Source organism: Balaenoptera ricei, chromosome 15, assembly GCF_028023285.1.
Source record: "Balaenoptera ricei isolate mBalRic1 chromosome 15, mBalRic1.hap2, whole genome shotgun sequence".
NCBI lineage: Eukaryota > Metazoa > Chordata > Mammalia > Artiodactyla > Balaenopteridae > Balaenoptera > Balaenoptera ricei.
Genome location: NC_082653.1, coordinates 30269966 through 30293940, shown reverse-complemented (window position 1 = coordinate 30293940; position 23975 = coordinate 30269966). Strand labels below are relative to the sequence as shown.

The following is a 23975-nucleotide window of genomic DNA, read 5'->3' as shown; positions in this document are numbered from 1 at the left end:
AGGAGAAAAGCTAGTCTTTTCAACAAGTGGTTCAAGAAATACTAGATATCATATGTAAAATAATGAAACTTGACTTAAACTTCACACCTTATACAAATATTAACTGACATGGATTATAGATCTAAATGTAAAACTGAAGACTATCAAACTTTTAGAATAGTAGAAAAAAATGTTTATTGCCTGTGATTAGGTAATGAGTCTTAGATATGACACCAAAAGCATGATCCATGAAAGAAAAAAAATTGATAATCTAGGCTTCATCAAAACTAAAAAATTCAAATAAAAATCACAATGAGACACCCATTGGGATCTATCAAAATCAACCAACCACCCAAAAACAAAAACAGAAAATAACGTGTTGGCAAGGATGTAGACAAATGAATCTTTGTGCACTATTGGTGGGAATGTAAAAGGGTACAGCTGCCATGGAAAATAGTATGGTGATTCCTCAAAAATTTAAAAATAAAATTCCCATATGATCCAGCAATTCTACTTCGGGGTATATATCCAAAAGAATTGAAAGCATGGTCTTGAAGAGATATTTGTATACCCATGTCCATAGCAACATTATTCACAATAGCCAAAAGGTGGAAGCCACCTAAGTGTCCATGGGTGGATGAATGGGTAAACAAAATGTGGTATATACATACAAAGGAATATCATTGTATTTCAATGATCAGTGTGACCTTTTTTAAAAAGGAAGGAGGGAATTCCCCGGCAGTCCAGTGGTTAGGACTTGGTGCTTTTACTGCTGGGCCTGGGTTCGATCCCTGGTCGGGGAACTAAGATCCCACAAGCTGCGTGGTATGGCCCCAAAAAAAAAAAAAAAAAAAAGAAAGGAAATTCTGACACATGATGCAACATGGATAAACCTTGAAGACATCATGCTAAGTGAACAAGCCAGTCACAAAAAAGACAAATACTGCATGATTTCACTTATATGAGATATCTAGAATAGTCAAATTCATAGAGACAGAAAGTAGAATGGTAGTTATCAGAGGCTCGAAGGAGGGGGAAATAGGGAGTTGATTTCTTGGGTAGATAATAACATTAGAGTTATTTTGGAAAATGACCTTGTTCTGAAATGATATATGCCTAAATGTTTAGAGATAAAGTGTGATGGCTGCAACTCACTTTCAAATGAGAGACAGAGAGAGGCAGACTGCAAATGTACAGAGAGCAACAGATTTAAGAGACAGAGTGATGTTAGAGGAAACAGACTGAGAGAACAACCACCTAGGTTCCTGATGCCCTTCCTTCTTTCATTTCTTTGTAAAAATAATGTAGTCAAATTTACCAACTTTTGAAGGCCCTGTCACTGTCTTGGTGAGGCTGCCCTCTGCTGGAGGCAGGGGCAGCTGCAGAGTGGATCTTGGCTTCCTCCGGCAATTGATTCCCAATTTTACTGTATTTGGCATATAATTCTTTTGAGGAATCACCATATTGTTTTAGTTCGTGGTATGAGTTTAAGGCCATTCTCTAGTTTCATTAAAAAATAGCATTTAGCGGCTTCCCTGGTGGCGCAGTGGTTGAGAATCCGCCTGCCAGTGCAGGGAACACGGGTTTGATCCCTGGTCCGGGAAGATCCCACATGCCGCAGAGCAACTAAGCTCGTGCGCCACAACTACTGAGCCTGTGCTCTAGAGCCCGTGAGCCACAACTACTGAGCCCACATGCTGCAACTACTGAAGCCCACACGCCTAGAGCCCGTGCTCTGCAGCAAGAGAAGCCACCACAATGAGAAGCCCGCACACTGCAATGAAGAGTAGCCCCCGCTTGCCGCAATTAGAGAAAGCCCGCACGCAGCAACACAGACCCAACACAGCCAACATAAATAAATAAAATAAATAAATTTAAAAAAATAGCATTTAACATGTATTGAGCACCTACTAAGTCCCAAGCACTGAACTTTAGCTTTACATGAATGTCTCATTTAATTACAATAATCTTATACGTAGATATCAGTATTATTCCTATTTTACTTTTGAGGAAACTGAGGCATAGAGAGACTAAGAAATGTTCCCAAAGACATTGGGAACAAAGTAGTATGAAGGGGAGCTAGGATTCAAACCCAGGCAGATTGCACCAGGTTTGTAACCACTAAGCTACGTAGCCTCTCACCATGCTTTCTCTATTTTTAACTTATTCATATGGATTTCTGGATTGAAGCAGTGAGCAGGGAAATCATGCAAACACTCCCATATCTCTTAGAGATTTTAAATTTCTACTATAAACTCACAAAAGGGTCCCGGAAGCCACAAGGTGTGACTCAATCAGCTCAAGTCATCCCCAAATTAGTTTTCTGGAGCAGTTATTCCACTTGCAAAGATCATCCAAAAACAAAAACTTAAATTTTGCCAGGTCAGGAAGTAACTGAAATACTGGAAATTGTTATTATTGGCTATATAATTTTATTTTTTATTTTTTTATTGAAGTATAGTTGATTTACAATGTTGTTAGTTTCAGGTGTACAGCAAAGTGATTCAGATATATATATATATATATATATATACACACACACACACACATATATATACACATATATATATATATATAAATTCTTTTTCATTGTAGGTTTTTTACAAGATATTGAATATAATTCCCTGTGCTATATAGTAGGTCCTTGTTGGTTATTTTATATAGAGTAGTGTGTACCTGTTAATCCCAAACTCCCAATTTATCCCTCCCCCTGACCTTTCCCCTTTGGTAACCATAAGATTGCTTTCTATGTCTGAGTCTGTTTCTGTTCTGTAAATAAGTTCATTTGCATCATTTTTTTTGATTCTACATATGTGATATCATATATTTGTCTTTGTCTGATTTACTTCACCCAGAATAATAATCTCTAGGTACATCCATATTGCTGCAAATGGCATTATTTCATTCTTTTTTATGGCTGAGTAATAGTCCATTGTATATGTACACCACATCTTCTTTATCCATTCACCTGTTGATGGACACTTAGGTTGCTTCCGTGTCTTGGAGATCGTAAATAGTGCTGCTATGAACATTGGTGTGCATGTATCTTTTCTAATTAGTGTTCTCGTCTTTTGCAGATATACACCCAGGAGTGGGATTGCTGGATCATACGGCAACCCTATTTTTAGTTTTTTAAGTAATCTCCATACTGTTCTCCATAGTGGCTACATCAATTTACATTCCCACCAACAGCGTAGGACGATTCCCTTTTCTCCACACGCTCTCCAGCATTTATTATTTGTAGACTTTTTTTTTTTAATGTGGGGGAATGATGATTTATTGAAGGACTGCTATGGGCTGAGTGATTTATTTGTAGACTTTTTGATGATGGCCATTCTGACCAGTATGAGGTGATCCCTCATTGTACTTTTGATTTGCATTTCTCTAATAATTAGCAATGCTCAGCATCTTTTCATATGCCTGTTGGTCTTCTGTATGTCTTCTTTGGAGAAATGTATACTTAAGTTTTCTGCCCATTTTTTGGTGGGGTTGTCTCTTCTTTTTGATATTGAGTTGTATGAGCTGTTTGTGTACTTCGGAAATTAAGCCTTTGTTGGTCACATCGTTTGCAAGTATCTTCTTCCAGTCCATATGTTGTCTGGGAAATTTGTCATTTAAAAAAATTTCCGGGGGCTTCCCTGGTGGCGCAGTGGTTGAGAATCTGCCTGCCAATGCAGGGGACACGGGTTCGAGCCCTGGTCTGGGAAGATCCCACATGCCACGGAGCAACTAGGCCCGTGAGCCACAATTGCTGAGCCTGCGTGTCTGGAGCCTGTGCTCCTCAACGAGAGGCCGCGATAGTGAGAGGCCCGCGCACCGCGATGAAGAGTGGCCCCCGCTTGCCACAATTGGAGAAAGCCCTCGCACAGAAACGAAGACCCAACGCAGCCATAAATAAATAAATAAATAAATAAATAAATAAATAATGACCCCAAAGTTTTTAAAAAAAAAGAAAACTAAATTGAAGCGTTTCCACCTACATTAAAAAAAAAAAAGAAAAGAAAAGAAATGTGGCTGTCTGAATTGAGATGTGCTATAAGTGTAAAATACACTCCGGATTAAAAAAAAAAAAAAAAAAATTTCCGAAGTGCTGAATGTCACAGGCAGCAATAAAATATTCAGAGGGAAAAAACCATGTGTCTCACACAAAGAAGTGACAATTCTGATAAATGATGATAAAAGAGATGTATATAGAACAGCTGCTTACAAACTGCTGTTTTCAGAAATATGTATTTTAATGACCTTTGCCAAACAATAATTTGGAGATATTTTACATGAAACTCTTCTTGACAAATAAAATTTGTCTATTATTAAAAGTTAGAATTAAACTATATGTTTTTAAACAAAACTATATTTGAAAGTATCACATTTTTCAGATTAAAAAACAAGCTAGTGATATGCTGTTTGTTGCTACTGATAATTTTTGCAGAATTTCAGAAAGTATGAATCCCTGATTGCCAAAATATATGACTGTCTCAAATTTCATTTCGCCTTATTTTAAAGAAGTCCCCATAAAACAATTCTGCCTATACCATTCTAAATACTGTAAGTTGTGAGAAACAGTGCTTCTAAAAAAATTGGTTTGTACCAGTTATTCATCCATAGCTCTCAGATTCACAGGGGGCTGGAGGCCTGCACACATTTCCCAGCCTTCCTTGCCAGCTGTCTTCCATTATGACAGTAACATAGGAGTGACTGACAAAAGATTTGTTTTTAAAGCCAGAGGAAGGGCAAATCCACATTTCCCCTCAGCTTCTGGTACTTCTGGCAGCTGCAGCAGCAGTGGAGGCGGTTAAGTGTGGCTCCTGTGTTCCTTCCTGCACAGGCACAGCAGTTCCAGCAGCAGCAGCAACGGGTCAGCCAGCACCAGCACTTGTGGGCTTGGCTCTGGCAGTGACAGGCAAAGGTGCAATAGTCACGGTTGATGTTTATACCTCAGTTATGGGTTTCCCAGACACAAAGTCCCACTCTCAGACCATTTTCTCCTGCATGAGCCAGCATTAAAAAAGTGAGTGTGAACATAACATTTCCCTCAGCGAGGGAAAATGCCCAAAGAATGGTGGAAGATTATTAGATATCAGTGACCCACAGAGCCACTGTAGAGTACTGGTGAGGGTGGGGCTTATGCAGCTCTGCCTTTCTTTATGTCACTTTATTGGGCCCCGTGGCAGTATGGTGTTCTTCCTTACAGGTTCTTGATCTCAAGGCTTTGTAAACTGCACTATGAATTTACCCAGACATGGATGTTCACATTCATGGCTTATGCATTTACCTGCACTGAGGAAATAATCATCGAAGCACCCCTCAGGAGAAATGCCTGTTTGTCTCAGGATTTGGGATTGCAAATATCGCTTTTGATTTCCTATTTGGGAAGGAAAAAGAGTTCCAAGCTTGACTCTTCCTGCCAGAATTCAGAATTGCCCTCATTTTAGCAGTCAACTAGGCTTGCTTCCTAGGTATCCATTTCACTTCTGTACTTGTGTCAGGAAAATAACCACAGGGTTAAGTTCAGGGGGAAATTTCCCAAAGATTTCAGGGAACATTGGATACACACAGAAAATTTGAAGTATACTGCAAAAATATGGGGAATGACTTTAGGCTTACTGAGGTCTAGGTGGTCTCCTTGACGGAACAGACAGAGGCACCCGGCACCCATTCACGTGGCAAATACATTCTTTTCTGTCCACCTGGACTACTACTAGCAGTATGCCTTGCCCTAGCAGCAGTATATCACCACAACCCAGCCCAAGAGGTGAATAACTCTGCACAGTCCAATCCTCAAGACCCTGACCACCCACCCCAAGGACATAATGGTGGTCCACTTCGCTGATGTCATGCTGCTTTTCCTAGAGAACTGGAAGTGGCAAGAATCCTGCGTGTTTTGGTAAAACACCTATGCTTTTTTTTTCTGGCCATACCACGAGACTTGCAGGGGCTTGCAGGATCTTAGCTGCCCAACCAGGGATTGAACCTGTGCCACAGCAGTGAAAGTGCCGAGTCCTAACCACTGGACCACCACGGAACTTCCCAAAACACCTATGCTTGACTGGGGACATAAATCCTGGGAAAAAAGTGCTCACTCAACCAAGTTCTTGGGGGTCAGCATACCTCTCCCAACAAGTGAAACACAAATTCTACTTGTCCCCATCCTCTCTACCCTATTGTACACAAAGCACGGTAGGCCTCTTCAAATTTTGGTGAAAGCATTTACATTTGGGTATTGTGCTCCAAATGCATTTATTGGGTAGCCCTCAAATCTACTACTAAGTGGGGCCTTGAGCAAGAGAAGATTCTCTCTAGGAGGTACAAGCTCACGTTGTCTGTAGCAGATCCAAACCGTATTTGGAACTTGAGGTAAGAATCAGAAGAGGCCCTGGTGTTTCTGAGCAAGACTGGCCATCAGGTTAACTATTAGGGTTCTACTGGAGATTAGGCATTCTTCCATGGGACACCACATAACTCTGCAACCTGGACTGGGTATGATCTGACAGCTTACGTGTGCACCTAGCAGCACTTTACAATCCATTAAATGCAGGTACAGATGGCATTAGGCTTGAATTAACCCTGAAGTTACTAAACTGCCTATTTGTGCCAAAACCAGTAAGATGGCTGTGGGTGGAGAACAAAAATGTTCATGCTTGGTTTACAGGTAGCTCTGCATGACATGCTGCTATCAGCAATGAATGCTAAGGAATTATAGCCCCATGCAGGACACCAGTGAAGGAAAAACAGCCCAAAGACAAGAGTTTCAAGAAGGTATGACACTGTCTCCTGTACCTGAAGACAGATGGCTTGTCTGGATCCTGATAGAGGAGCAGGGACTTCCCCAAACAGGCTCAATGTCCCATGTGAAAGCTCACCAAAGGCTTCCTCTGCAGGGGACCAGATGGCCCACTCCTCACCATAACAAAGCCCAAGGCTGTGGGCATAATCCATGGCCCACAATGTGTGCCCATCAGCTCTCACCCTAGAAATTACGCTGAGCACCTGAAATCCAGGACTCCACTGTGCTGTGCCTGGGCTCAGTGCCAGGGAAGAGCTATTACCAGCCTGAGGAGGGAGGCCATTGCCCTCAGGGATGCAATACCCTGATGGGGACTGTGTCCTAGGCACTATGATAATCATGGCCCTTTGCTTGCATCTCTATTACCTGCTTCCCTACCTGAATGTGAGGGATTGCCCATATTCCCTAAAAGGTTTTCATTTCTTGAGGGTCTCAGGTCCTATCTACAACATGGGCATTAGGGAAAGAAGCAAGGATTCTGTTTTGTTTTTTCCTCTGGTGGTATCTAGGCAAAGTTCAGTGAATGGTGGCAAAGGGACATAAGCTCTGGCTCAGAGAAACATGTCTCTTCCTCACCCTGGATGTTCTTGGAGGGCCTGCACCTGAGTAGGGGCTGTGGATCTGTATGCTCACTTATTCAACCTTGTGAACTTTATTTTATTTTAATATTTATTTATTTAGGCTGCACCGGGTCTTAGTTGAGGCCTGCGGGATCCTTTAGTTGTGGCATGCGGACTCTTAGCTGTGGCATGCATGCAGAATCTAGATTCCCAACCAGGGATTGAACCCGGGCCCCCTCCATTGGGAGCACAGAGTTTTACCCACTGGACCACCAGGGAAGTCCCCAACCTTGTGAACTTTAATCACAAGTATTTCTGGTTTGCTCCAAGTGCTTGACAAGCCACACTGACCTTATAAAGGTCAATCAAGCCTCTGCCAGCACCAATCTGGTGTGTGGTCCAACGAAGCTGGCACTGCCAGGGTAAATGTGGGTCACCGAGGCCAAGGGTGGAGAGGGCCACCAGAAGAAACGGGGTCTTCTTGCCTTCTGTGTCTTGGGCACACCAGACCCTGGCCAGCAAAACTCAGGGTCAAGCAGAAGCAGGTCTTTGGCCAATGGCTACTTTGTGGCTCAGTTACTGGGTGATACCTGCTCCTTGCTGGAGCCTGAAAGCCCTAGATCAGGGGTCAACAAACTTTTTCTGTAAGAAGTCATATAGGACTTCCCTGGTGGTCCAGTGGTTAAGACTCTGCACTTCCACTGCAGGAGGCACAGGTCTGATCCCTGGTAGGGGAAGTTCTGCATGCCGCATGGTGCGGCCCTCCAAAAAAAAAAAAAAGTCATATAATGGGGGGGGGGCAGCTAAATTAGGAGTTTGGGATTAAAATATACACATTACTATATATAAAACAGATAACCAGCAAGGGCCTACTGTACAGCACAGGGAACTATATTATCTTGTAATAACCTATAATGGAAAGGAATCTAAAAAATAGATGTATATGTATAACTGAATTACTCTGCTGTACACCTGAAACTAACAAAACATTGTAAATCAACTATATTTCAATTTAAAAAGGCACATAACAATATTTTAGACTTTGCAAGTCATAAGGTCTCTGTTGCACCTGCTCATCTCTGCCATTGTAGTGTGAAAGCAGTCAATGAATAGCTGTGGCTGTGTTCCAATACACTTTATTTACAAAAAGAAGCAATAGGTCAGATTTGGCCCAAGGACTGCAATATGCCAACCACTGACCTTGAGGATACTCAGGAGATGACCTGGCTGCCGAGGGGACTATGCTCCTCTGTGAGATGGAAACTTCTAAGGTCTGGTGTTTTGCTAAGAGTTGTACATGGGTGCAGAACAGGGCACTGTGTGTGTGGAGTTTCTGACCAAGTGGTGGGTGCTGAGGCCCAAAAGTGAAGGCTGCACTGGAATAGGTAGAGCCTCCTCCTTCATAAGAAACAACTGCTTTATTCCAGATCAGGCCCAATCCCCCCACCCCCACGGTCCCTGGGTGGGCACTGTCCTTACTGGGCCCTCAGGAGCCCTTGTGCTGTGGCCTGACCACCAGCCCCTCTCTGGTGATGGCCCAATTGTAGCTCTTGGGGGAGTCCAACGCCTCTTCCACCCGCGCCTCCAGGTTCTCTCGGGTGATGAAGTTTTTTGCCTCCTCCTATTGGAAGAGAGAAGGCCAGCTGAATGGGAGCCCTCAGAACATGCCTGCTAGCCTTTAGCCCACTGAGGGAGGGGCTCCAGCTCTCCTGTGGGAAAGATGTCTGCAGCCCAGGTCTTCTCTGAGCACCCCGCTGACCTTCCAGTGGAAGAACATCAGGCAGCTTTGCCACATTCAGTTCTCTTAGACAATCCTCCCCTGGACACTTCGGCCAAAACCCAGACACACCAGCTGTGACAATTCACTGGGTGGAATCAGTCTCTCAATATTGCCTAGATCTCTCAATGTCTCTCAAACTGTCCTTCTCCCTCTATTACTTTAACTCAAGCCTCATTCATTCTCGCTGGATCACTTCTAACTGGTCTCCCTGCTTTTAAGTCTCACACCTGCCATCCCAGGCCAAAATGTTTAAACCCTTCGGTGACTTTCCCACCCTCACGGCAAAATATAAACTCCTTGGGGAACGCGGGGGCCAGTCTCACAGACAGCGGCTAGCCACGTGAACACTGCAGTGTCAACTCTCACCTCCGGGTCTTCACGCCTGACAGCCACTCTCCCTGCACGCCTCCTCTTCCAAATCCTCACTTGCTAACCCCGTGTCAAGACTCAAGGCTACTCTCTTCCCTCTGCATGTAGCCGGGCCCCACCTCCCCCACCTGGCTGCGCGCAGGACTCGCGGCACCGGCGGAGTTCGCGGCCTGCAGCCCCACCCTCTGGAGACACGGCCCACCTGCAGCTGCAGCACTTCACGCTCCTTGAGCTGCGCCCAAGCCTGCGCCTCTCGGGCCTGCCGGGCCTCCTCCTCCGCCTGCCGCCGCTCCTGCTCCCGCGCCTCCTGCCGCAGCCTGGCCATCCTGGGAGGAGTGAGAGGCCGAGGTTGAGCGTGGCTGGGTGTCTCCGGGCCGGCAAGGTGGCCCCGCCCCCCCTCCCGCCCCACTCACCGCAGCTCGCCCAGCCGCTGGTTCTCCGCCTGGTTCCAGGCCATCAGCTCGCGGTGCTCAGCGGCGTCCTCCAGTGCCTTGCGCTCTGCCAGGACCCCGGCCCGGGCCTCGTGCACCTTCTTGCGCACCTCGGACACGAACTCCAGCCTGGACGGAGACGCGCCCAAGGTCGGCACTCTCTTCGCCCGCCCGCCCTAACACACACGCCGGACGGCACCGCCTCCCCCTCCGTCACACACACCTGAGGGCGCGCACCGTCTGGCGGTACTGACGGTAACGCTCCGTCAGCACGAAGAATTCCGCAGGATCCACAGCGGGGGGGGTCGCCACGCGCCCGACCTTGGACTTGGCCGGCGGGTCGTGGCGGGTCTTGCGGCAGCGCACGGGGAGCAGAAACGGGGCTGGGGGCCGGGCCATGGGCCGCGCGCCCCGGGCGCTCAGCGTGCGAAGCATGGCCAGACCGCCCAGCGTCCGGCACGCCGCAGGGCATTACGGGGGCCCGGAAGTGGCCGCGGGGCACCACGGGACGCGTAGTCCGCGGGCTCCGCCCCCACCCTCTGTTGCCCGCTGACATTTGCGTCCGCCCCCGCTCCCCGGAACCTGGCTGTGTCCTCTCTGCGGGGCCGGGTTCCGACCTGCATCCCTCCAGCCCCCACCCGGGGAAGGGTCTCAATGGAGAGAGAGGGGACAAAGGATGCAACAACTTCAGGGACCTCACACCTTTACTGGAGGGCAGCGGGGCGCGGCGCTCGGGGTCGGGTCTGCGGGAGGAGGGGGCGATCATTCCCCGTGACGCTCTGGTCACCTGACCGCCGAGCTGCGGCCTTACCCTCCCCCTCCTCTTCCCTCGCCTCCCGGCTTGGCCTCGCTGCGCAGGATTGGCCGACGGCCGGTGTTGCGGCTCCCACGTCCTGCGGACGCCCCCTAGCCTCCTAGAAGACCCAGCCTGCGGGTTCTCTAGCTCATTGTGCTAACGGGCGTTGCCCACCTGATATCTAAAAACCGGAGCTCACACCGACTGAAATTAGGCGATAAGGTCTTGCCTTATAGGAATTTACGCTTTCTCCTGTAGTTATCGTGCTCCCATGGTGCACTTTAAAATACAATTTGCAAAATAATAAACCATCTCCCTACACCTATCTTCTGCTATTGGCCTTGGGGAGCTCTGCAATCACTGAGTCATTCCCAGTGCACGTATCAATGACCACCTGGTTATCGGGGCCGTACTGCGGAGTGTGAGGTCGCACCCCTCACCTCTTTCCACTGGCTGTGGGCCTGCCCACCTTGAGCCACACTGGCTTCACTTGGCTGTCTAGAAGCCTGGGGGACTTCACAGCCGCCCCTGTCTTATTTATGGAGTTTTTTAGTACCTCCTTCTAGTCCACTAGTGACTTCTAATCTTTTACTTTAATCTAACATAGTATTTCATCATAAATTGTCTAGGATTGGGGCTTCCCTGGTGGCGCAGTGGTTAAGAATCCGCCTGCCAGTGCAGGGGACACGGGTTCGAGCCCTGGTCCGGGAAGATCCCACATGCTGCGGAGCAGCTAAGCCCGCGAGCCACAACTACTGAGCCTGCGCTCTAGAGCCCGCGAGCCACAACTACTGAGCCCATGTGCCACAACTACTGAGGCCCGTGCGCCTGGAGCCTGTGCTCCGCAACGAGAAGCCACCACAGTGAGAAGCCTGCGCACTGCAATGAAGAGTAGCCCCCCTTCGCCGCAACTAGAGAAATCCCGCACACAGCAAAAAAGACCCAAGGCAGCCAAAAATAAATAAGTAACTCAGTGGTGTATCATTCCCCCTCACCCCCAGCCAGTTCTTAGCTGGCCCCTAGTGGCCAACGCTGGGGGCCTTTCACTCTACTTACCAGCAGTGTCTGCACCAGGTGCTGCTTCCTGCAGAGGAGCCACCGGGCCATGGTCCTACTTTCCCTGGGCACACTGTCCTTATGGGGAGCCAGAACATCGCTTGGGAGGTTGGGGACAATTTGGCCTGGGCTGTGAGCTGCAGTGCCCAGAACCCTTCCTTAGAAGGGAACTGAGGCTGCAGCCTGCCCTCCCCACCTCCACCCAAGGCTTGAGGTAGATGAAAGAGCCCCAGCCAGCACCTTCTTCTTCTCACTTAGGCTGGGGAGACCCTTCAACTCACCTGGGGGCCCAGGAGTATGTTGGGGGTCATGGAGTGAGCTGGAGGCTTGCTTTCCTTCAGGGTGCCAGCTGTGGGACCAGTGCTGAGCCTTCGAGGGTTCAGGGTGGGTGGTCAGCAGCAGCACCAGGAGGCCTAGCCCAAAGCTGGCCATGGCAGGGCTGCTCCCAGGGACAGTGGACAGCACTCGAGGAGTGCTCCCATCCGTACCCCCTTCCTCTTCCTCCGGGGTCCCCTTGGACAACTGGCGTTGCAGGGGCAGCTTCAGTGTCTCCTCATGTTCTTCTCTCTTCTGCTATTGCTCCTTATACCAGGACTACAGGGTTCTGGACCCTGAGGGCTCCTGGCAACTAGCCACCTCCCAGAACCCCTGGGGCACAGAGGCTCCCCGCTTTGCCAGTTGAGGGCCTTCCGCAGTAGGGCAGGACTACCCTTTCTTCCCTCAGGGATCCCAGAAGTGAGAGAAGGTTGGAGAGGGGAACAGAGGAGTTGTTCAAGAGACAGGCAGCAGTGTGGGGGCATCTGGGGCACCCAGTGCTGGGGGATGTTATTGGCAGGCCCTCAGCTCCTTTTCCCTGTGGGTTGCTATCTCTCTTCCATGGCAGTTGGGGATGTGGAATGGATGTGTGGTGGTTACAGGGGCAAGGGTTTCTACCCCTTGTCCCTCCCACGCTAGGGGCAGCAGGCACAGGAATAGTGTTGTTGGGGAGAGATGAGGGAAAGGGGGCTTTTCTGGGCATGGGTCAGGGGTAGAGGGACTTGGGAGGGGGAAGAGGAGCAGTGTACCATGCACCCAGAATAGAGCTCCATCCCGGAGCCCCAGCCCTGGGGAGGGCAGCCTTTTCACTCACTGAGGGAGAGCTGTGGATGAAGTGGCTCCTTTGAGGTGGCTCCTCCAGGCAGCAGTGGAACCCAGGCAGCCAGACCCAAGATTTATTGCTCAGGTAGTTCCACCCACTGCTCTGGGCCCACAGACTCCAATGATGTCTCAAAGAGGGGACGGGTGGCAGCTCGCCACCAACTCTCTTCCCTTCCCAGTGTATGTTCAGCTGCTGGTCCTGGGGTCACCAGACAGACGCCTCCTTCTTCCATCTTCCCAGGGATCTGAAGTCACAGGACTCCTGCTTCAGCCTGGCCTATGCCCCTGAAGTCTCATCTAGCCACTTCCCTAGCTGCATTCTCAAGCTCCTGCCCTTAGGTCTAGAAAGCCCTCACAGCCCTCTCTGACACAGCAAATTATGGCCCTAAGAGAGGCAATGCCTGGGGTCTCCCTGAGTCCCACCCAGCTCAGGACTTTCTCTGGTAAAAAAGTGGGGGCCTAAGAGTGAGGAGCCCAGCAGCCTGTTAAGAAGTCTGGGGAGAGCTATGACCACTCTTCCTGAGGGCTTGTTTGCCCACTTGTAAAATGGGTTGGGTGGGATGGTCCTCATCCACACACCTGGGCACCAGGACTGGGTCACTCCAGGTGGAAGTAGGTTTGGGTGGGGCATAGCTACCCCACAGGTGGCCTCTCTCTCCTCCAAGCAGGTCCCTGACAGGGGGCCCAGTTAAGGGGGCAGTGCAGCCTTTGTGGGCCTATCCAAAGGTGGTAGGAATAATTTTGTCCCTCAAGGTTCCAACCCCTCCTCATCCTGTACTTGGCCCAGGACCATTCATGGATTTGGGCACAGCCCCTGGAATGCCAGAAACGGCTCCCGCCTTAGTCTGCATCAGCTCAGCTTTCCGCTGCCAGCCACCAGCCTCTGGGGGGCAGAGGCCAACTTATAGGGTTAGCCAATCTCTGCCTTTGGACAGCAATTTGAACAGCAAGTGCGAGGGCAGGGTCAGGCTGGGCATCGCAGTGGCTGGTCACTGGGAGAGCAGGTGTGTCAAATTCTGTGGCAGAGATGGGGGAGATGACATCATGGGCACCTCGACTTCAGCTGCCCAGGCAGAAGGGCATGGGTGAATTTCCAAACTGACTTACCTGAAATGAATATTTGGACCGTATGATCAGTTAAACTGTTTTGGGAAACAGATTTTGTCCCTTTATGTATTGGTTAACCAAGTAAATTTTAGGAAAACATTTGCTTTGTGGTTTAGTGAAAACAATTCTTTGAGTTCAGTAAACTAGCTTAGTTCTGGTTTGGGTTTACAGAATGTTTTATTCAAAGGCCCTGGTGTTTATTTTAAAAAAGGAATGGGGTGCCTTTATTTTTTCTGTAATTTGATTGTGGTTTTTCCTGAAAAATCCAAACAAGAACAAGCTTCCCAGGGGAAAGCTTCCCTTTCTTTCTGGCCACATACTTCGCCTTTCAGGAATATTTGCTTTCCCCTTCCAGATTATAAACTCTGGAATTCATCTTTGTATCCCTCTCAGCAGGACACAGAAAGCCATTTGTTCAGCACTGAGCTCTAGCTCACAATCAGCCCTGAGGCCACATTATTCCAGTCTGGGGGCTGCTGTAATCAGTTGGGAAAGCAGAGGTTTTGAGTTGAATGCTCAGGTGCTGTAGGAGCACAGAGGGGCACACCCCCTGAGCAGGTGGTCTGGGTGAAGGATGGAGAGTTAGCTAGTCTCAGCAATAGGGCTGCAGTGGGTGCTCTAGGGTAAGAGACAAAATGGAGAAGAGCTAACACAAGAACTACGGGGGGATCTGTGGGGGGAGCAGGCCTGTGGGTTTGGTGCTCAGTGGGAGTAGGGCTGGGACGGGGTGGGTGGGGGCAGAGAATGCTGGAGGCTGAACAAAAGGGCAGTGGGCTTTGGCGACTGGGCAAACCGCTGGGTGTGCAGAGCCCGAGACTGGTGCCTCTGGGCCACCCTGTGGAATCACAGTAGGAAGCGGGGTGTGTGGACCAGGAGCTCAGGGCTGGAGGAGGGCTGAGGGTCCACACCACACAGACTGCAGGAATGCCTGACCTCTGAGGAAGGGGGCTGTGGAGGAAAAGCTACAGAGTGAGGATAAAAGTCAGGAGGCAGTCATTACACCAAGCGGGGTGCTAGTGGACAGGGAGACAGTGGATCCCTGGGGCTCAGCACTGAGGATGAAAGGGTAAGGAAGGAATATGCAGGAATGGAAGAACTTAGGCATGGGGGAAGTGCTTGCTTTTTCTTCTTTTAAATGAAAGACGAGCATATTGGGCAGGTGGGGGTAGAGGATGAAGGAAAACCCAGGACAGAGACAATTTGATGAAGTGAGGTCTCTGCAAGTGTGGCAGGCCCCAGAAGTTTGGGTGTGCAGTGGGCACAGTCACAGCTGACTGGCTGAGGAGTGGGCACTAGATGAAGCAATCTCCTCTGCCCTTCCCACACAATTGTGCCATGTGAGCCTCAATACACTTCCCTTTGAGCCTGTCGGGTTTATGTCTCCTGACACCATGTGAGCTCTGAATAATACAGGAAAAGAAAGAGGTGAAGAGGGAGTGATGAGCCATACCTATAAGCTGAGGGAGAGAAGGAAGCAAAGAGCTGGGATAATTCCTGCTTGAAGATGTCTGTTTAGCAACCAGGGGATATGTTCGTTGCATGGCTTGCTGACCCACGGCTTGCCCTCCTCCATCTGCCTGGACATGGTTACACAGAGGCACCAATAGGTAGCTTGCAAAGAGACAGGGTTTCCTTCCCAAGCATGGCACCCCTCACCAGAAATTCTTTAGATTCTGTCTTTGCTTAATTTATCCATGCTTCTTTTAAACCTCCTGACTTTTGAGATTATCGCCCCTTACAGTTCCTTGGTTCCTACAGAAGGACCAGAGTACACCTACTGACTTACACGACTTCACCCCTTGCAACCTTCCAGAAGGTGGTCTGTCGTGGCTCCTGGGCTTCGTGCATACACCCTGAGTATGTGGTGCAGAACGTGGCTTCTATCTTGGAGCCACTGCGTCTTTGCTTGCCTGGAATCTGAGGCCCTCTGTAATGCTGCTCCGCTGATCTTTCCTCCTTTCGCTCATCTAAACTTCCAATATCCCGCAGGTCCAGTTCAAGTCCTACCTCCTCCAGCAAGCACGGCAGCGGTGATCTCTGTGCATGCCTCCATGGGCCAGATGGGGGTGCCACCTCTCACTCCTGGCAGCCCCGAGGTGCCCCTGGCCCCTGATCCTTAAGAAAGGCCCCGAGGGCTGCAAGGTTCTCTCAGCCCTGCACTGACAGTCATGGCAACCGGTTTCCTCTCCTGTTCCTGTGTTCGGCTGATCATGAAGAAAGGAGGCCATGAACAGACACACCCTCCCAGCTGTGCCCTCAACTAAAGACCACATTTCCCAGCACCCTTTGTAGCTCAGTGTGGTCTTATGACTAGGTTTTAGCCAATGGGGTATGAGTGGAAGTGAAAAGTGCAACTTTTGCTTCATGTCTTTAAAAATGAAATTGTTTGCCCAAGCTCTTTTTGCTTCTCCATGGGAAAAGACAGTGACCTCAACCATGAGGATGAGAACAACATCCTAAGGGACACTGGGACCATGAGATGGAGGATACTGGGTCTCTGGACTGGGTAGACTGTTAACATGAAAAATAAATGAACATCCACCTTATTTAAGACACTCTGTCTAACATGTTAGGCTCAATTTCGAGTTGGGATCTAAGACTCCCACCATCCTGGCCTCTGGATCTGAGGCACTTCCACATAAAAGTCCTGGAAATGAGGACAGATATGAAAGGAAATGGAAGCGGTTTAACACAGTAAGTGTAGATATAAACACTTGCTCTGGACAGAGCGACATGATCCAGATAGCTTTGCAGCAAAGCACCAAGGACTGGAGAGGTCAAATTGACTCAAAGCCGAAAGCCAAGCCACCCCTCTCTCCTCCATGCCTCTGTACTTAGGGAAGCAGTGAGGACCCTGGCCATCTTCCCCAGGGAGCAAGGCTGGCTAGGACCACTGCACCAAAGATAAGCTGGGAGTGAAAGAAGGGTCCTGATAACTACCTAAGAGCTAGAGGGGCTGTGTTTGTTGGAAAGAAGGAGCCAGGGAGACTGTGCCCTCTCTGCAGCCAGCTAAGACAGAACAGTAACGGCAGGGACGGGAGTGGCCCAGGAGAACCCCAGCCCTGGTATGACTGCCCCACCCCAGACAAAGGGAGAGACGTTTCCTCAGGGAGTCAAAGCTTTTATTACCTGATAATCCCTAGTGTGGTGCCAGAGATACCACTCTGGTCCCTCTACTCGCCATGGTGGGATGTAGGCGGTACGAGAAGGTGGGCAAGGGTGGAAAGGGGAGAGATTATTTACAGAGCAGGGAGGGGAGAGCGGTCTTAACTGGGGGCACTGGGACAACCAATTTCCTCAAGAGCTCTGATAACTTTGTGCTTTTTTTCTTAGTTAATGCCTAGCTACCTGGAATGAGTTTTGTGTTTCTTCTTTAGGAAAAGATGTATAAACCAAAGAACAATAGAGCCCAATTTCCAGGCAGAGGATTTCATGATATCAATCCAAACATCACACTATTTAATTCCCCAATAAAACATTGGAAAAAGGACTATCAGTACTAACACATTTACATATAAAATCTCCACCTAACAGGTAATAGAAGCCTATGTACCAATTTCTAAAACAGTTGTAAGATATATACACAATTTTGGGTATATTAACAAAACAGAATATTACAAAATATTAAAGGCAATTCTCCTGTCCACGGGGCCTCATCGCTTCTCACTTGAAGTTGGCGTAATCTGAGAACGCATCAATATATTCCTGCACCACCTTGTAGCAGAACTCATACTGTTCCTGCAGAGTGAAAGGTGGGGGAAAAGGCCAGGGTAGTTACTGAAGAGAAAAATGTACCTGCAGCTCCTGACAAACCCATTTTTAAAAAAATGGAAAATTAAGAGGAAATGAATGTTTTTGGATTTCCACCTGAGCCCTGAGCTGCCTGCCAGAGTTCTGACAGCATTCCCCTCTGGGCTGAGTGCAGCTACCTTCTACAGATAGAAGAGACTGGACATGCAGATGGCGGTCCTAGGCCTGCAGAGGTCAGACATGAGCTCATGTCTGTCCACATACTCAGTGGTTACTGGTCATCTAGGCTGTCAGGAGACCTGTTGAAAGGGAGCCTGAGGAGAGGAGGTACTCCTGAGTCTTCCCCACCTTGGACCCATGGAGAAGTGAAGAGCCCCATGGGGCACCTGGGCACCCTCTTCTAGCCTTCACAGAGGCCACTTGCATCTCTTACTGGTGTGGGGCTAGGTTATGCCCCCACTGCTCTCCTGCCTCCCAAAGCTCATTCTGTTTGTCTGAGGCACCTTGAGGAAGGATGAGTCTGTGGTTACACAGTCTTCTGACTATCAGATGGGCCCCTCAAAAGAGCCTCCCCCCTGAGGTGGCTTTGGCAGAGGAGCTGCAGATGGTGTGGTGGCATGGATAAACATGCAGGGCAGCATACCAGTGTCTGGACCATGTGTGGCCTCTGCAGCCGCAGGCTCTTGACGGTCTGGAAGACATCCAAAATCCCCTCTGCTTTCACCCGTTCCAGGACTGTGCTTAGGGCACAGAAGGTCCCTGTCCGTCCTGCCCCCGCACTGTAACAAAGCAGATACACTTATCACATCTGCAATGGCTCCCTGTGCCAAAGAGGCGAGTGACAGTGACAATGAGCAGATAAAGGCCGAGGCTGGTGCTCCTGGGAAGGTCAATCATCCAGTGGAACTGCTGGGGGTGGGCACAGGAGCTCACACAGCTCTGGGGAGGTGGGTGCACCCCTGCTGCCCTTCTCGCACGACCCATTCTGCTTGCTGAGGGGCTCACTCGTTGCGCAGTGGTGAAGAACCTCACCCCCACCCCCAGCACTGAGGCTTCGCTGTCCACCTACAAACAAGCCGGGGTTGGGGTGGGGGTGGGGGAATCCCCTGGCAGTCCAGTGGTTAGGACCCCGCACTACCAATGCCAAGGGCACGGGTTCGATCCCTGGTTGAGGAACTAAGATCCCACATGCTGTGTGGCGCAGCCAAAAAAACAAACAAAACACACAAAAAACAAAAACAGGCCTGGGGGGCCCTGGCCTGCTGCTCATTTATGTCAAGAGTTCTGGCCCCTTCTTTCCTGCCCCTCTGCACTGGTATATGGTTGCTGATTCTTTTCCATGCTGCTCATTTTCTTCCTAAATCCCAGGAATCCAGACTCTCACCTTGACACGGTCCACCTGTTCAATGTGTCATCACCAGACCCTTACTGAGTGCCTGCTGTGTGGTAGAGACTGCGGTGGGTAGCAGTACCCCCAGACAATAAGATATGCAATATGAGAAGGAAAAAGAGAACAGCAGTTCTAGGCAGTGTGGGGAGAAGTGCTATTGTGAACAGGGTGGTCAGGGAATGTGAGCAGAGACCCTGAGAAGGTGAGGACAAGGCCCTTGGAAATGAGCATCTCAGGAATGACGCAGGAGTGTGTCTAGGTGCTGAAGCCACTGTAGCTGCATCTGAGGGAGGGAGGGAAGTGGGCGGGGTAAGGTCAGGGCCCTCAGGGAGAAGGCCAGGCCCCCGGTGCACTCCCTGCCTGGCCTGAGCAAGGAGCCCTCAGACATGTCGTACCTTGTGAGCCAGTGTTTGGATTCTGAGTAAAGTAGTGATGTGGTCTGACTGAAGTTTTAGAAGGAGCTCTCATGCTGCTGTGTTGAGAATAAACTACAGGAGGAAGGGTGGGAGCAGGGAAACCAGTGAGGCCAGTATAGTTACTGAGGAGAGAGCATGGTGGCTTGGACAGAGGGCCATGGTGGGGGGAGTGATAAACACTTGATTCTGAAATTATTTTGCAGGTAGAACAGATGTACATGTGTGAGAAAAAGAATGGTTCCAGGCTTCTTATCTGAGTTAAGTGAAATACCACTTCTTGATGTGGGGAAGGCTGTGAAACAGCAGGCTGGGAAAGAAAGATCGGGAGTTCTGAAATAACCCTTTAAAACTGAAGAGGCCCAAGTGGAAATGTTGAGTAGGTAACTGGATATATAAATCTGGAGTTTAGGGGAGAGGGTGAACTGGTGATAAAGATTTGGGAGTTGGTATTAAGCCAGGAGATTGGATGAGTTCACCTAGGAGAGTGACTGTCAGTTGACAGAGGTCCAAGGACTTGGCCCTTGACCACAGATGGGGAGGAATTAGCAAAGGAGACAGAGAAGGAACAGCCAATGAGGACAAAAACCCTGGAGAGAAGCTATGCTGAAAGCATTCCACAGAGAACCAAATGACCAACTGTGTCTAATGCTGATGAAAGTCAAGGATAATGAGTTAGGAAGTGATCACTGGACTCAGCAATGTGAGGGTCATAGGCGGCCCTCACAGGGCAGTTGCAAGGGAGTTATGTGGGGGGTTAACTGAAATGGGCTCAACAGAGGCTGGGAAGAGAGGAACTGGAGAGTTAGTATGAACAAATATTTTGAGAAATTTTACAATTAAGGAAAACAGAGAAATAGAGGGTAGCTGGAGGGGAACTGGAGGCAAAAGGTTTTAAAAATATTAAAATGGGAGAAATTATAGCACATTTTTATGAAGATAGTAGGTATCCAGAAGAAAACCTGATGATGTAGGATAGTGAAGTCAGGTCCCTGAAGAGACAAAAGAGGATGGAATTGGTATCCAAGTGGAGGGTGGGTGTGGCAGACTTTAGCTTGACTCCCAAGATCCCTGCCTCCTGGTGTTCACGTACTTGTGTGCTTCTCCTCCCCTTGAGTGTGGGCAGGACTTGCGATGTACTTCTAACCAACAGAATGTAGCAAGGGTGATGGAGCGTATACAATTACATGTATGTGATTATGTTACGTGGATCATAATGTCTGTCTTGTAAGGAAATACTCTCTTCTTTGTTGGTTTGGAAGAAGCAAGCACCCATGCTGGGAAGGTCCACCATGTGGCAAGGAACTTCAAAATACAAAATTCCACAAGGAACTGAATGCTACCAACAACCAAGTGAGCTCAGAAGTGGATCCTTCCCCAGTCAAGCCTCAGATGGGACCACAGCCCATCTGGTCAACACCTTGACTGCAGCCTTTTGAGACCCTGAAGCACAGGACTCAGCTAAGATGTGCTCAGATTCCTAACCACAAAGACTGCAAGATAAATGTGTGTTGTTTTGCGATGCTAAATGTGTGGTAATATTATTACACAGCAATAGAGGACTAATGTAGCTGACTTCAGAGAGAGTTCAGACAACTCATCCACTGAACAGGAGGGATGCAGGGTCCACAGCTCTAATGCAGGTAGATGGGGAGCTGTGGTGGTTAAGAGCAAGTGGAAATTCTCTGATCGCTTCTTTTTTCCTAGGCAAATAGAAAACATGGTCATTTCTTAAATATGAGGATGGGAGAGGTATTGGAGGTTTGAGGTTTGAGAGGAGGATGAAATGATCATCCAGGACAAAGGCTGGCAGGCTTTTCTGTAAAGGGCCAAATAGGAAGTATCTTAGGTTTTGTTGGGAAGAGAGACAAAGTCAAGTTACAACTGCACAACTGTGCTTCTTGTGTGCTGAGCAGCAGTGTGAGGTAGTAAGAGTACCACGAATGGTCTCAATACTGCTGCTGGAGCAGGACAGCAGCCACAGATAATATATAAGCATAGCCGTGTTCCAATAAAACCTTATATATGAACACAAATGTAAATTTCATGTAATTTTCACGTTATGAAATATTCTTCTTTTGATTAAAAAAAAAATTTTTTTTTTAATGTAAACACAAGTCTTACCTTGCAGGCCCCCACAAAACCATGTGGCAGGCAAGCTCTGGCACTGGGCCCTAGTTTGCCTAGCCCTGGTCTAGAACAGTGGGAGATGCAGAAGGACTGCAGGGCAGCACTAATGGCCAACGATGAAGTCATCAGAAACGTAAAGTGAGGCTTGTAACATGGTGCTTTTCTTTAGCCATATTCAGCTGCATGGTGCAGGGTAGCTAGAGAATCTGGGGTTTGCCAAGAGAGGGTGACTAAGGGAGGGAGGAGCATGGGAGATTTAAAAGTGTGGGCAAGGAAGTATTTATTTTTGTAGTTCAAGGAATCCTTTTAATTTGCCAATCCAATGGACAAAAAGCCATGTTTTACTGTTTTCATCCCCATTTCTCATATTGCTAATAAGGATTAGCATCTTTTCATGTTTACTGTACATTTGTATTAGATGGTGGACTTTGCCACTTTTTCTTCTTAAAAACATTTTTTCAAATGATTTATTTTTGTATGGGTAATAAATTAGCATAGTTCAAATTTCAAAAAGGTCAGAAACAGTGGAAAGTCTCCTTCCTACTCTACTTCTTCATCCTTTTAGTTTCTTCCTGGGAAACAACCAATGTCATCAGGTCCTTGTGTGTCCTTCCAGAGATAATTTATGCATATACCCACATAAACAAATTCTTTCCCTGTCTCCCACTGCTTTTCTCACTAAGCAATAAACCTAGAGGATTACTGAATACCAGTACACAAACAGATTTCTAATTAATTATCTGAAGCTCTGTAGTATGAGATATATCAGAGCTTACTGAACCAGTCCCCTATTAATACATGTTTAGATTATTTACCATCTTTTTTTCAATTTTTTTTGGCTGTGCCGCATGGCATGCCAGATCTTAGTTCCCCAACCAGGGACTGAACCCGTGCCCCCTGCAGTGGAAGCCCAGAGTCTTAACCACTGGACCGCCAAGGAAGTCCCTACCATCTTTTACTATTATAAACAGTGCTTCAATTCTTGTAATTACATATTTCATTTTGGCCATTTGAAGAACATTTACTGGATACATTTCTAGACGTTCCTTTGCTCACTTTTCTATCTTCAAAACCAATTTGTAGGAATTTTAAATATATTCTTCCTTCCCTTTTAAAAGAGATTCCCTTCCCCCAATTATAAAAGCAATACAAACTCAAGGTAAAATTTTTTCTAAAATGCAATCTCATACAATGTGCCCCAAACAAAATCCACCCCCTGCCCCATGGGTCCCCTTGCTATCTTTCTTCTGTCAGTGACACCAGCCATTACCCAGCCTCGAACCTAGGAGACTCCTCTTTTTCACAGCTATGTTTATAGTCTTGCTCATTTTTCTTCTAACTGTTTTCAAAATAGTTGCCCTTTTCTCTTTTCCTGTGTTTCTTAGGGAAACAGGCCTCATTCCCATGTTGCCCAACTGGTCTTCTCCACTGTCAGTGTCCCCTGCTGTTCCCCTTCTGCATCACCTCCCCTGCCCAATATCTTAACATTAGGGACTGCTGTTCCCTAGCACTTAAAGTGTGAAGTTCTTATCATCTGGGCCTGTCCTGGTCATCAAACTTGATTGCCACGTGCTCACCAACATCCCGCTCTTGTCTGGCTTTCCTCACTGTCTGATACAGGCTCCCATCACACCCCTCTGCCTGCCTCCCATGCCTTTCTCTCTCTTCCCCCTGAGGGTTGGGGTGGGCATACCTGCAGTGCACGGTGATGGGGTGGTTCCCTGACTGCTGCTGCTGCTTCTGCACGGCTGCAATGATGCTGATCATGCCCTTTCCATCACTGGGGATGCCCACTTCAGGCCAGCCATGGAAGTGGAACTGCCGGATCTGCCGGCTCTTGTTCTCCTGTGGAGGAAGGAGGATCAGAGAGGTAGGTGCAACCCTGCTTTCCCTGTGGGAGGAGCCCACCCACCAGGCATCTTACCCTGGTGTTGGTGACCAGGAGGTCTCTGACGGTATAGCTCTCACATTCCTCCTCCTTCTTCAGCTCCACTGTGATGTCTCCATAGGACACCAGTCCATCAGAGGGCCAGTACTGGGCACACTTCTCCTGGGGGACAAATGGGAGAGGTGAGGGGCTCAGAATACCATGTGTGGTAAAAGCAGGGCTGCCCTGTGAGCAGACTGCTCCTCTCAACACAGCCACTTCTTACACCGACACACTTCTTCCCCAAGGTGTCAAAAACTCAGAGGGTCCTTCTACTACTTAACATCACTCCAGTTTAACTTCTGATCCTCAGCAGGACATCCATATTGAACAACTTAAGTCCACTCATCACTTAACCTTTTGCTA

At 48.4% G+C, this 23975-nt stretch overlaps 3 protein-coding genes across 7 annotated transcripts in view; all 3 read right to left on the bottom strand.

The window, feature by feature from the left end:
* Positions 1–8443: 8443 nt before the first annotated feature.
* Positions 8444–10393, bottom strand: MRPS26 (mitochondrial ribosomal protein S26). Its single transcript, XM_059896434.1, has 4 exons — positions 10127–10393; positions 9886–10032; positions 9675–9798; positions 8444–8944 (listed from the first exon to the last, which is right to left on the bottom strand). The coding sequence occupies exons 1-4, from the start codon at positions 10336–10338 to the stop codon at positions 8810–8812; spliced, it is 618 nt and encodes a 205-aa protein (XP_059752417.1). The 5' UTR covers positions 10339–10393; the 3' UTR covers positions 8444–8809.
* Positions 10394–10894: 501 nt separating this feature from the next.
* On the bottom strand, positions 10895–12187 carry LOC132349841 (progonadoliberin-2). The gene is made up of 3 exons (XM_059898672.1): positions 12037–12187; positions 11756–11892; positions 10895–10903 (listed from the first exon to the last, which is right to left on the bottom strand). The coding sequence occupies exons 1-3, from the start codon at positions 12185–12187 to the stop codon at positions 10895–10897; spliced, it is 297 nt and encodes a 98-aa protein (XP_059754655.1).
* Positions 12188–17099: 4912 nt separating this feature from the next.
* The window catches only part of PTPRA (protein tyrosine phosphatase receptor type A), a 185449-nt gene continuing 178573 nt past the window's right edge, over positions 17100–23975 (bottom strand). For all 5 annotated transcript variants that reach the window (XM_059895993.1, XM_059895992.1, XM_059895994.1 and 2 more), the window contains 4 exons: positions 23607–23732; positions 23376–23527; positions 18393–18528; positions 17100–17737 (listed from right to left, as the gene is read on the bottom strand). In XM_059895993.1, the coding sequence (XP_059751976.1) occupies positions 17663–17737; positions 18393–18528; positions 23376–23527; positions 23607–23732 (489 nt within the window). In that variant the 3' untranslated portion in view covers positions 17100–17662. The remainder of the gene's footprint in view (positions 17738–18392; positions 18529–23375; positions 23528–23606; positions 23733–23975) is intronic.